This window comes from Gracilinanus agilis, chromosome 1, assembly GCF_016433145.1.
Source record: "Gracilinanus agilis isolate LMUSP501 chromosome 1, AgileGrace, whole genome shotgun sequence".
Taxonomy (NCBI): domain Eukaryota; kingdom Metazoa; phylum Chordata; class Mammalia; order Didelphimorphia; family Didelphidae; genus Gracilinanus; species Gracilinanus agilis.
In genome coordinates this window covers 30,901,988-30,914,211 of record NC_058130.1, presented here as the reverse complement: position 1 = coordinate 30,914,211, position 12,224 = coordinate 30,901,988, and the positions used below count along the sequence as shown (strand labels likewise).

The window sequence follows — 12,224 nt, the reverse complement described above, 5'->3', positions numbered from 1 at the left end:
ATTACAAGATCATTTTTTGTGGTCTGAGGTAGTAATAGATAATAGGTGTTAGAGGTAGTAGGAACTTCAAGTATTATTTCTTCTAAGATCCTTACTTTAGAGATTGGAAACCAAAGCCAAGAGGGATGAAGTGATTTGCCAGAGGTCTAGGGCTCTAAGTAACAAAGCTGGGACTGAAGTCCAAGTTAGTCTGAATTTTTTACTTTACCTTGAAAGACCTGAGACAAGCTTCAGGTCTCTTTGCAATATACTTTGTAAACTATTTTTAAAAACTACATGAATATGAACTATCAAAAAATAATTAACATAAAATATTACCATTATTCTATAAGATGATATAATTATATAATGAAATATCATTATTATAAAATAGCTACTATAAAATAAAAATGATGAAACATTGATAATGCAGAAATCTGAGAGAACCTTTTGTTTTAATTGAGAATAAAATATATTCTCAAATGATACAATGTTGATTTTTTAAGTTTCTTATAATTCTTTTTTATTAATTAAAATTTGATTTAAAATATGGGAATAAAGGCTTTTAAAAAAAGGCAAATTCATAACTTCCAAATGACATCTGAGTATGGCAACAGTCATTAATGCTTTTCTAGAGACAAGATGTAAAGGAAGGCTCAACATTGCTAAGAAATTAGTCCAAGGTGTCAAACAAAAAGGACTCAAAGCTGTCCAAATCTAAATGCAAATAGTTTCTCGAGTTAATGCTCTTATTCTTTATTTTTCATGAAGTTTGTCCCTTTTGACTCACTCACTGAATTAACCAAGGTTGGCTGACGCTGGTTGAAATGTAGTGCTCACTAAACCATTTTTCTTCAATAAAAGAAGACCAAAAAAAAAACCAACAAATGAGCTCTCCTTGGTATTATCCTTGGCTCATTTTTTTAAATTCTCCAAATACTCTAAAGCAGTGAAGGGCAAACTTTTTAAAGAGGGGGCCAAAGGAAAGGAAATGCTCATCTGTCAGTCTGTTTCTAAGGCAACTCTTTGGAAGTTTCATTGTACTGTATCCTACTCATTGTATTCATCAGATTAGGAATAATGTCAGGGGCTGGATCAAACATTTCAGGGGGCCACATCTGGCCCGAGGGCCTTACTTTGCCCATCACTGCTCTAAAGACTTATGTTTGGTGCTACTTGGGAAGAATCTTCTAGATCAGTGATGGGCAAATTATGGCCAGGAGGCAGATGTGGCCCCCTGAAATGATCTATTGGCCACACAACTTCATTCCTAATCTGACGAATACAATAAGTAGGATACAATACAATGAAACTTCCAAAGAGTTGCCTTAGAAACAGACTGACAGATGAGCATTTCCTTTCCTTTGGCCCCCTCTTTAAAAAGTTTGCCCATCAGTGTTCTTGAGGATTCCATAACAAAGGAATTAAGTCCAATGGAGAGAATGAAAGAAGGACTTACTACTGAATTTCAAGCTATGGGCAATAAGAGCATTCATGATCTTGAGTCACTTATCCTCTTTGTGCCTCAGCCTCTTCATCTGAAAAATAAAAGGGCTTTTCCCAGATACTTCCAAGGCCTCTTCTAGCTCTAAGATGCTCCTCCTACTAAAATGAAGTTTCTTGAATACCTTTTGTACTGCTGAGCACAGCGTCCAGCATATAACAGGCTCTTGGTCGATGTTTCTTGGGAGTAGCAACAGTGGGATTGCTTATAGCTCTCAAGAGTTATTACCTCGAGCAAAGAGGACGCCCAAGTTTTGTTATGCCCCTCTTTAAGGTAGGGAAAGAGATATAAAATCTACAGTATTATAACTTCACACGTACACACATGCACACAGTCTGGCAATGCTGACGTATCCTAGGATTTCTTTCACCTTTCTCTTCCCCAAAAGTCTGTTTTAAGGAAAATTAACAAGTAATCAAAGAGAAGGATATCGTCTTCTAAAAAAACCTTTTTTTAAAGTGGAACCATAATGTTTACAGAAAGTTTAGGTCACCGTTAGTGGCTGCTGAGTACTGTGGCAATGTAAATGGTGGCAGCCTATGTAACCATATCATGGACATACTGTATTTGGATATGTCTGGTGGAAGAGATCTCAGAATGCCCAGATGACAGAATAAAAATCCATGTGTGAGTGTGTATATTTTCATATACACACACATATACTACTGAGAGTCACAACGAAGTTTGTTTATATGGATTATATCTACTGATATTTCTCATATTATACATTAAAACCAATAAAAATATATATTTATGTTTGTATATAAATGTATGTATGTGTATAAAATATGTGTATACATATACATATATGCACATAAACATACAATACATATATTTTACTATTTCAGAGTCCTTCCAGTTTGTAGGGCCACAATGTAGAGAACAGGTGTTTTGACAATACTACATATTAAGCTGAATTATGACTAGTGCTGAAAATTGAATGGGCAATCCCAAAAGAGATTCCTCCTTTAAACTTGTAAGGAATTTTCAACATTTAAGTTAGTTCAATTTTACATCTTTAAATGACTAGCCACAAAAACCTTTGAATGATAACATCTATATCTGGACATTAAAAACATGAAATTAACTAGAATTAACTTTAAAAAAAAGAGGGAGAGCATCAAATGGTATTTGAAAATCTGGTCTAAGTTTCTGGTGCCACTGGAAAGATCATTAAGTGATTAAAAGTTGGAAAAGTGGTATCAAGTGGCCAAAATAAAATAGGTGAAAGTGATCAGAGCATAAAGACTATATAGAAGAACACAATATAGATCTTAAACCCAAGATAAAATAAGGAGACCATAAAAAAGAATAATCAGGAGAAAGTCAGCAGAAAAATGGTTACAGCATGTAAGGTTAAACTAATTACGATTACTGAATTTAGTACTGAAGACTTTATTGCCTCTTGGGTTACCTGCTCCTATCAAGGAGTAAGAAACGATACTCAATATTACAACAACAATAATAATGACAGCTAACCTTTATAGAGCGCCTACTGTGTGCCAGGCACTATTACAATTATTATCTCATTTGATCCTCACAACAACCCTGGGATGCATTAAAGTCTTGCATTAAAGTCTATAACGTTCTCCATGGGATTTAAAAATATATACTTAATTTTAAAAGATCATATTTCTTGTATTGTAAAAAGAATGATTCAAGCCCTGTGGCACTGACTGATTAAAAGATAATGGGGTGGTGAATAAGAGTCAACCCATATAACAAATTACACTGAACAGGTTATCATATACGGGGGCCCAGACCATCCACCACTCTGAAAACAAATTCCATTATCTCAGGCTTAAAGCAGCCTGAATGCCGATGAAATTTTTACCATTAGGAAAGGATCCAACAGCCGCAGAAGGAACCCCAGCGTAGATTCCACGGAAACCACCAGCCTTTTTAAATCCTTGGGGACTCTGAAGTCTAGTTTTTATGGTATCCAAAGGAAATAATATCAAGTCAACAGAGACACCTGCTACCCCACCAGCCTTAAAGACAAAAGAAAAAAACATGGTAAAAAAAATAAGGTATCAGCAGATTTGGGGTGAAGGGTAGGGAAGAGGATGCTACATCTGCCTAAACTTTGTAGTGGTCAGCACTTTATGCGCTTGAAAATATAGTTAATTAGGATAAAACCATTTCCAGTACTGATGTCTTGCCATTCTACCCTGATCACATCTAGCTACAAACAATTAATTTATCTAAAAATGCTACATATTGACATTTCTCAGTATGTTCCCCAGGTCCCACAGAAATGCCCCCAAATGGCAGAGCAGCCCGAAGAAATATTCTTCCTCCCCACAAATATGGGAAGCAGAGCCCGTGATTGATATTCATTACTCTCTCTCCCAGGGGTACTCAAAATGTGGTGTGGAGATCCTGGGGGCCACAACGGGGAATCTACGAGGTCAGAACTATTTTCATAATAATTCTATAATGTTGCCTATTAAAATGCTCTTCTCTTTTCCAACTACATATCTGTGGGAGGCTGGATTTTCTTTATACTTTAACCAGGATAATACATTGCAACAGACTCAACACAGAAGCAGATATGAAAATCCAGCTATCGTCTATTAAGCCAGACATGAAAGAGATTTGCAAAAACATGTAAAACAATGCCGCTCTTCAAATCAAATGAGATATTTGTAGTGTTTAACATGGTGCCTGGCAAATGGTAGGCGCTACATAAATGTTTGTTCCCTCTCCTCCTCAATCTTCTCACTAATTTGTTTTGTTTTGGCAAAATGCTATTTATGTGAACATATAATGGGTTTATGATTATTGTTTCTGAATGACTTTCAAAAATTTATCTTTTAGTTTCTAATATGTTAACTACTGATTGCTATAGCCCTCTTGAACAAAAGCTCTTTGGAGTCCTCGATCATTTTTTGTTGTATAAATGTCCTGAGACCCAAAAGTTAACGAACCGGCGATCTGACCAAAGGCAGCCACCCTCAAATATCTCCTTTCCTTTTTTCTTTTCCTTTCCCCTGTTCAATAGCTCTCCTCACTTATTTTTCACTTTTTAGCCATCCATTCAAGTTCCGCTCTTTTCTTCACAGGATTTTATGAAACTTGCTCTGTGTCCCACAGGTAGCCCAGCAGAAATGGGATTTGAATCAGGGTCTTGCACTCAGACAACCCTACTCTGTGGCTGCCCCATCTCCTCTACTCTGGGATGTAGAGATACCTCGGGTAGGGATGGTGCCTGTCCAGGCCTCACTGTACTTCCAAAGACATCAGTGTAGACCAGGTGAAGAAGCCTAAAGAGAAGCGCTGGGGCCTAGTTAAGAAAGCTCTACATGGACGGCTTGCCGGAGACGTGATCAAACATCAGTGATAATTACAGCAGAGAGAGCAAAGGGCAGAAGAGAAAGGCCAGGCTTGGTGCCAGCAGTGACCTCCAAGACGTGCCGGCTCCGGGCCCAGGCCTTCATCACTTCATGTCCCTGAGGCTGGAGGGAGGTCACAGCATCGGGAGACCATCTGAGATACCTTCTCCAGGTTGTGGCAAGGGTGCAGTGGGAAGAGAAGCCCTGGGCAGCCTCGGCCACACCATAGAAGTGGCAGTGACCATGGGCTCACCCTCTGAGCAAGGACAGGATCCCCTCCTCAGGGGTCCCCACTTCTGTTGGTCAGAGACCCCTTGAGAGAAACAGAAAGCCCAGTGACCCCCTCTCCTTGCCCAAAGGAGCAGGAGCTAGTTCTTCTCTGACCAGTGATGACAGGGCTCTGCGGGGACTGATTCATAAGGTCACACCAAGAGGGCCCCCTGTTGGGATGGAAATGGCCAGAGACCAAAGCAAAGACCCCTGTTCCTCAACAAAACTCCTCAGACCCCAAGTCAGAGGAGGACTGGGTGAAGAAAAACATCAACAATTTACAACAGCAGAAGTGGCTGGGGGTGATGGACAACATCTGCTCCAGGCTGCTCTTTCCTGGTCCCTGAACACTTCACAGAAAATGTCCAAAAGCAGAAAAAATGACCACTTCCTAATTCTTCTCTTCTGAATCTACCAACATTAACTACCTAGAATTAAAACAAAATCTAATACTGGAAATCAAATCTATTCTTTCTGTTTCTTCATTTTCCCACAAAATAGAGATATCTGTGCTCACTCTAGATAAACGAGCAAGGGGAGGAAAAACCCCCACAAACAAAAGCAATCTGGTATGACTGGAGCCTTTAAAAAATGCAGCACTTAATTCTAATTTTCTCTTTAATCTTAGAAGAGGGTTCAGAGAGGTGTTTGCTATCTATTTCTAAAGTTTTAATCAATAAGTTAATTACTCTTTTAATCTATTTGGCTACTTTGCATGCATTGATTTTTCTAACCCTTCTTTCATCAGAATTCTTATCTTCTCAGTATAAATTGATCAGATTTAATCTAGCTATCTAGTAAAACATGAATCAAAAGTTACTAATTGCTTCTGTGGATTTCAAACTTCTGTAATATAAATGTCATTTAAATTCATGAAGCTGGAAAAATCATCTGGCTGAGAAGCTGCAGGAGAGTGTGTGAGAAGACCCATCTCTTCTCCCTCCCTCTTTGCCCCATCGCCTCCACCCCAAGCTCTGAACCAGAGATTAGTCTCTGGGGAGCCCTTCCACCAGCGTTACTGGGAGTGGGGGGCTCTGTTCGACCACCCTCAGGGATGCCCAGAAGGGGCCTGGGTCATGGACTCCTGGAATCTGTTACTGAAACCAAGAAATCGATATTTCATACTTTCCTTTAAAATGGCTCAAACCTCGCTGGATGAGATACATAAAAGTTTCATTTAACTTTGGGAACAATATTAACTGATGTTTACGTAAACCGCATTACCAAAGTCACGTCAAACATTAATATAAACTGTCCAGTCACAGAAAATGGTCTTCCCTCCCAAGAGTTGGCTTTGTTCACGGACAATTAATAAGCTGGGGGTCATCGGGCCCATAATTAGTTTCAGGATTTATAGTGACCCACAACCACCAAGTGCAGTGTGGCTGTGGAGCTTCAGATTAACTGATATGGATGGAGGAGCCTCATCAGCCAGGCCCTGGAATAGCAGAGGCAAGTGGGCTGGCCTCCCTGAGGCAGGACTCCATCTCTCTAGCCAAATCTCCTAAATCAGGAAGCTGGAAGCTCCTAAATGCCTCATTAACACTTTTTTTAACCTTAAAAAACTGACAGGGTCAGACTCTCCCCACTAAAATCTTTTTTCCCCTTTGAGGAAAATCTGGCACAGCAATGGCCAAGACACATGGGGAAAGGTAGCACCAGATGGCTTTTATCGGCAGAAAATAATGCTGGGTATCCGGGTTCTCCTCTTCTCCAGCCATCCATTCCCTTATGGTCTCTCATCTTCCCTCTCTGACCTCTGGTCAGTCCCCACACCACACTTTGGCCAATACTGATTCTTCTATGCTAATAGGACTTGGGCGGCTTGAGAAGAGTGGTCACTTTCCTAGGCCAGTGAGTGCCCTGGGAAGGAGAGGGTCCCCCGGGTACAGTCAGACTGGAGCAGGCGCCTGTGGGCAATCACCATCAGGACCAGAATCCTCTTCCCATCAGGATGGGGCAGGCTAGACAGAGGCAACTCAAACAACAAATGTCTAATGGATGCTAACACCGAAAGGGCTCTTCCCCCAGCCTCCAACACCAGCCTCCCTCTCAGTCTCTGCTTTGCCTCTTTACATGCCCATCCGCTACTCCCTCCTGCCATTTGGTGACTGAGGCAGAGAGGCTGAGGCACAGAGTGGGACCAGGGCCAGGCATATGAGAGGAGAGATCATATACACTGGCAGGAGCTAGATGGGGCCACAGGCAGTGGAGGGTCCTCTGTTGGGAGGCCTCAGGGCAAGGGCCTGGGTGAGCTCCTATGGTGATGTGGATATTACATAGGAACCCAGTGGGCAGAGCCCTGGCTGAAGCCAGGAATAGGTTCTTCCTCCTGAGTTCCAATCTGGCCTGGGACTCATGCCAGTTGGGTGATCCTGGGCAAGTCATTTCACCCCATTTGCCTCATTTTCCTCATCTGTAAAATGAGCTGGAGAAGGAAGCAGGGAACTGCTCTAGCAACTTTGCCAGGAAAACTCCAAAAGGGGGTCACAGGATGAGAACCACCAAACACAAAGAACATGCATACAGGAAATGGCTGGGCCCCCCCTCAGGAGAAGCTCACAGCCTCTTGGAGATCACACAAGCAGACCCTGCCCTGCCACGCCATCACTTTGTCCCTCTGTTATTTCTGTCCAGCATTATCAAGTTTAAGGGGATTCCATAGGGAGAAGGACTGGCCACTTATCACTAAACAACCATCAGAAGCAGAGAGCTCTGCCTCATGATGGAAAAGTTTCTAAGATGAGTCTTTGCTCCTGTCAAAGTCTCCTTTAACTCTCACTTGGCCAGAACCAGCCTCAGGGAAGGTCCTTGGGCCCAGCATCCCCCATACCCTCTTGGGAACTCACTAGGTTGGCCCTGAACCAGAGACCCCTGCGGGGCTATGAGGAAACCAATGGATGACAGGGTAGGTGGATATCCTGACCAGTGCCATCCACCTAGAGCTGGCCAGGGGGGCATGAGGTCACTCCCCAGTGCTGACCTGAGCAGCCAGGAAAGGCCTGGCTGGGCTCTAAAGGGAGTCAAAGCTGTGCTCCTAAGGAAAGTCTGGATCCCCCTTGTCTCAGAGGGCTAGACAAGGCCACAGAGGACCAGACAGGGCCAGAGAGGGCCACACAGGCCTGGCCCCTCTAATAAGTAGCAGCTCTGCATTGCCTTGGGGTCTGCCACATTTACAGTAATGTAAATAAAGAGGGCACAGAGGAGAGGGGAAAGGAAGTGAAGCTGGAGGAGGTTGGGGTGGGCCGGCTTAGCCCCAAGGCAGAACAAACATTCTCCCATCACAGCAGGGTTTAGATCCCGGGGCACTAAGCTGGCACAGGAGGGGAAGCAGAAGCCCCAAGCCTGGCCACCTGGGCTCCCCACTGGCTCTTCCTTTGCCCTCCCTCCCACTCACCTCTGGCCTTCCTGCTGTCTCTTCTTTTACCTCATCAGTCTCACACTCTCAGTCAACAAGCTTTGTTGGCCTCCACAGTACACCCTGAGCCTTTGTCTTGATCCCCATGGCTACTACCTCCTTACAGCCCAGCTTAGCCCCAACAGCCTTCTCCCATGTCTGCCTGCCTCTCCTCCCTTCCAAGATCTTTCTTACACATAGAAAAGGCACCTCACCCCTCAGCTTAAAGACTTTAGTGACTCCCCATGGTCTGTGGAGTAAAGTACCAGTGCCTTTGTGCAACTTTCAAGGCCTCTACTTCTATTGGCACTGCCCAGCCTTAACTCAGTGAGCACTTTTGATTGTGGCCCTCTGGATTTGGCATCTTTCCTCCTAAGCCTGGAATGGCCAGGCCCTTCCCTGCTCAGCCCTGCCCACCCTCTTGGGCCTCCACCTCCCAAGGCTCCCTCCTCTAAAATTCCCTGAGCCTTCCTCCATGGACCTCAGCCCAGGGCAGCATCTAACCCACAAAGGGTACTGAGTCTGTGCTGGGCCCAGCAGTGCAGGCCCAAGCACATGAAGGCAAACATGAGGCTGTCCTATGATCGGGCTCAGGCTGTGACTGCAGAGAAAACTTGCACCGGAGAGACACCCCCAGAACAAGAGGTCACTCAGGGAAAGGTCCAAGTGCCTGCCGGAATGGGTCCAATATGCCTACCCACACAGCGACAGTGTCTGAGAGTAGCTGCAAAGCTACGGGAGGGGCAGTGAGGGGCTCAGGGGACGGAGAGTCAGGCCTGGACAAAGGATATCTTGGGTTCAAATCCGGCTTTAACACTTCCCAGCTAGGTGATCATAGGTGAGTCCCTTCACCCCACTGCCCAGTCCTCACTGCTCTTCTGTCTCAGAGCCAATCCACAGCAGTGATTCTAAGACAAAAGGTAACAAATATGTAGAAACAGAAACAGACAGTCATAGTGGGGCAGAAAGGAGGCTCTCACAGTAATCCAAACAGGCCATAATGATTCGGATGGGAACAGAGAGAGACTTACAGAAGCCAAAGAGAGTAAGAACAGGCCTGGGCAGGTGGGCTCCTGGGACTTGTGCAAGACTCCCTTGAAGAAGTGGCCATGATTGAGCCAAGGCGGTGTTAGGTTCCATCCTGGCTTCCACTCACCATCGCCCCCTCCTTCCCATCCCACAGAGCCAATGTTCATCTTTGCTCATCTTTGACTCTGAATCCTTTTCCTCAGAGGCTCAGCCCAGCCACAGATCCCTTCATGAAGGGGTCCCTGGCCCTCCCTCCCAAGTCAAAATGCTCTCCTCCCCACCCACCCCCAACCCCTACCCCATGCACTGTTGGGCTCTCTCCTTCTTCTCCCCTTCTACATTGTACCACCATAAAGAAGCTCTGCTTCTCTTGTGAAAGCCCCCATCCCATTCATGCTACTTATTACTCAAATGTCTTTGAACAAGTCACTTCCTCTTTGAACCTCAATTTCCCCATGTGTATAATAAGGGTGATGCAGTAAGTGATCTCTTAGATGCCTTCTAGTATTAAATCCATCATCTTATGATTCTGTCTATGATTCTTCTAAATTACTCTAGGAAATGTGATGAGAGAGAAAAACAGGGTTGAGATTGGAAAGGCTTTACAAACAACAGAGCATCTGAGATGATTCTTAAAAGAGGATTTTGCAGAAAAGATAAGGAAGAAATAAGAGAATGAGAACAGGAAGAGGGGGCATTATAGAATTCTTCTTATGCCAGAGATGACATACAGAGTTCAGAAAGCTAGCATTACTCTTGGGAAGGATTAGCAAATTCCAAAAATCATAAGAGATTCAGAAAAGTAGAATAGAATTGTATGAAGGTGAGATTTAACTGACAAGATGAGGAATTTGTTTTATTCCAGATATCATAAGGAGATGCTGAAGATCTCAAGCATGAGAGGTACATAATCTTTCCTGTGCCTTGGCATCTGCATTGAGAATTAATGGGAAAATAAAAATAAACAGTTTTTTTTTTCAAACAAATCATTCTTAGAAACTTGTCAGGTACATTGGGTACATTCCAGTTCTGATCAAGACCAAAAGAAATCAAAAGAATTATCAGAATGCAGTTATATGCTAACAAAACAGAGGATACAAAAGAAATAGAATACTTTCAAAAATATACCCAAATTAACAGGAAAAAAAAGATGAGACCTCTGACAAACAAACAGAAATAGTAGGAAAGAAACTGGTAGGAGAAAGCCTATTCCTGTTGGACACACAAGAGAATTCTAACAAACTTTTTAAATAACCATTAGTATCCATACTACACAAAATAGTCTCAAAAACTGGAAAAGCAGAAGACAGCTAGGTTGCTCAGTGGATTAAGAGCCAGGGCAGGTGGGCTCCTGGGTTCAAATTTGACCTCAGATACTTCCTAGCTGTGGGACCCTGGGCTTAACCCTGTGGTCTAACCCTTACCACTCTTCTGCCTTGAAACCAATACATAGTATTTATTTTTTTTTAATTAATCAATTTACTTATTTTTAACATATTATTGATTCTAAGATGGTAGGTAAAAGTTTAAAAAAAAGTAAGAAAGCACCCTAGCTGAATCCTTTTATGAGACAAATTATGGTCCTAATACCTAAACCAGGGAGCGATAAAGCATGAAAGAACTATGGGTCGATATCACTGATGACAAAGTTCAGTCCTGCCTGTCATGAAACTCAAATGAATGAATGAAAGGAAACATTCCTTAAGCGATACTACAAGACAGGCGGGGTGTGAGTCCCATTAAGTCTCTGGGCCTCGGGTTCTTCCTTTGTAAAATCTATGACCGCTCTACCCACAGGACCGTGGTAGTTTCCCCCTTCTGTTCCTCAGTTTGCCCATCTGAAAAGTGGGAGGTCTGAGTGGAGGGTCCCCAAAAGCTCTAGCTCGAGGAGCGTCGTGGTGTTAGGGCGCTGGAAGAGATGAGGGTGAGTTCAAGGTGAAGGTCAGGGGGCGAAGGGGGAGGGACTGTGACAAGCCGGAAGATGGAGGCAGGGGCAGAAGGGACAGTCAGAGAAGGAAGGCTGTGGGCCTGTACTCACCAATAGCGACGCGCCGAAGCCCGGCTGGTCTGCTGGGGAGACACCTGGAGCCATAGCCTCAGCCCGCCGCCGCCTCAGTTAGACGGACTCGAGTGCGAGTCGGTGATCACTGCAGTGTCACGCCGCCCGCCAGCCACCTGGGCGCTGCCATCTTAGTGACCCCGCTTGAGGTAACACTTCCGGGGCATCCTGACGTCACTACCACAACAACTCCACGTGGGAGTCCTGGCCGAGGAGGGAGGTGGAAAAGGAGCTGGAGGGGCGGAGTGAAGGTGACTCTTCTCGCAGGATTTGTTGGAGACTCTCTCCTGTAGCTCCGCCCTCTTGCACTCGGTAGATGGCGGAGTCGTGACGCCATGTTGAAAATTCGCTTCGTTTTTGCTGCGGGGAAGGCGGCCTCCTCGAGAATTCGAGCATCACCCCAACCCCAACCCTCGAAGCGCAATCCAACTCGGAGGTATGCGCTGCCAACGTTTGGAAGAAGCGTAGTTGCTTTGGTGGTGGGGGATGAGGTCAGGACTGGAAAAGGGGTGCAGCGTGGTTGTGGGCGTGGCCACTGAAAGTGGGCGTGGTCAGGTAAAGATTCCTTCTTGTTGCGACCCTCCCCCCCATTAGATTGTAAGCTCCTTGAAGCCAGGGACTATATTTTATTTTGGCCAGACACACAGTAGG

General features: G+C 44.2%; 1 protein-coding gene across 1 annotated transcript in view; it reads right to left on the bottom strand.

Moving 5' to 3' along the window:
- Nucleotides 1-11,606, bottom strand: part of SLC25A26 (solute carrier family 25 member 26) — a 145,757-nt gene extending 134,151 nt beyond the window's left edge. Inside the window, exons 1-2 of the mRNA XM_044660651.1 lie at nt 11,553-11,606; nt 3,318-3,474 (exon numbers count right to left, since the gene is read on the bottom strand). Of these exons, the coding sequence (XP_044516586.1) occupies nt 3,318-3,474; nt 11,553-11,606 (211 nt within the window). The remainder of the gene's footprint in view (nt 1-3,317; nt 3,475-11,552) is intronic.
- Nucleotides 11,607-12,224: the final 618 nt, after the last annotated feature.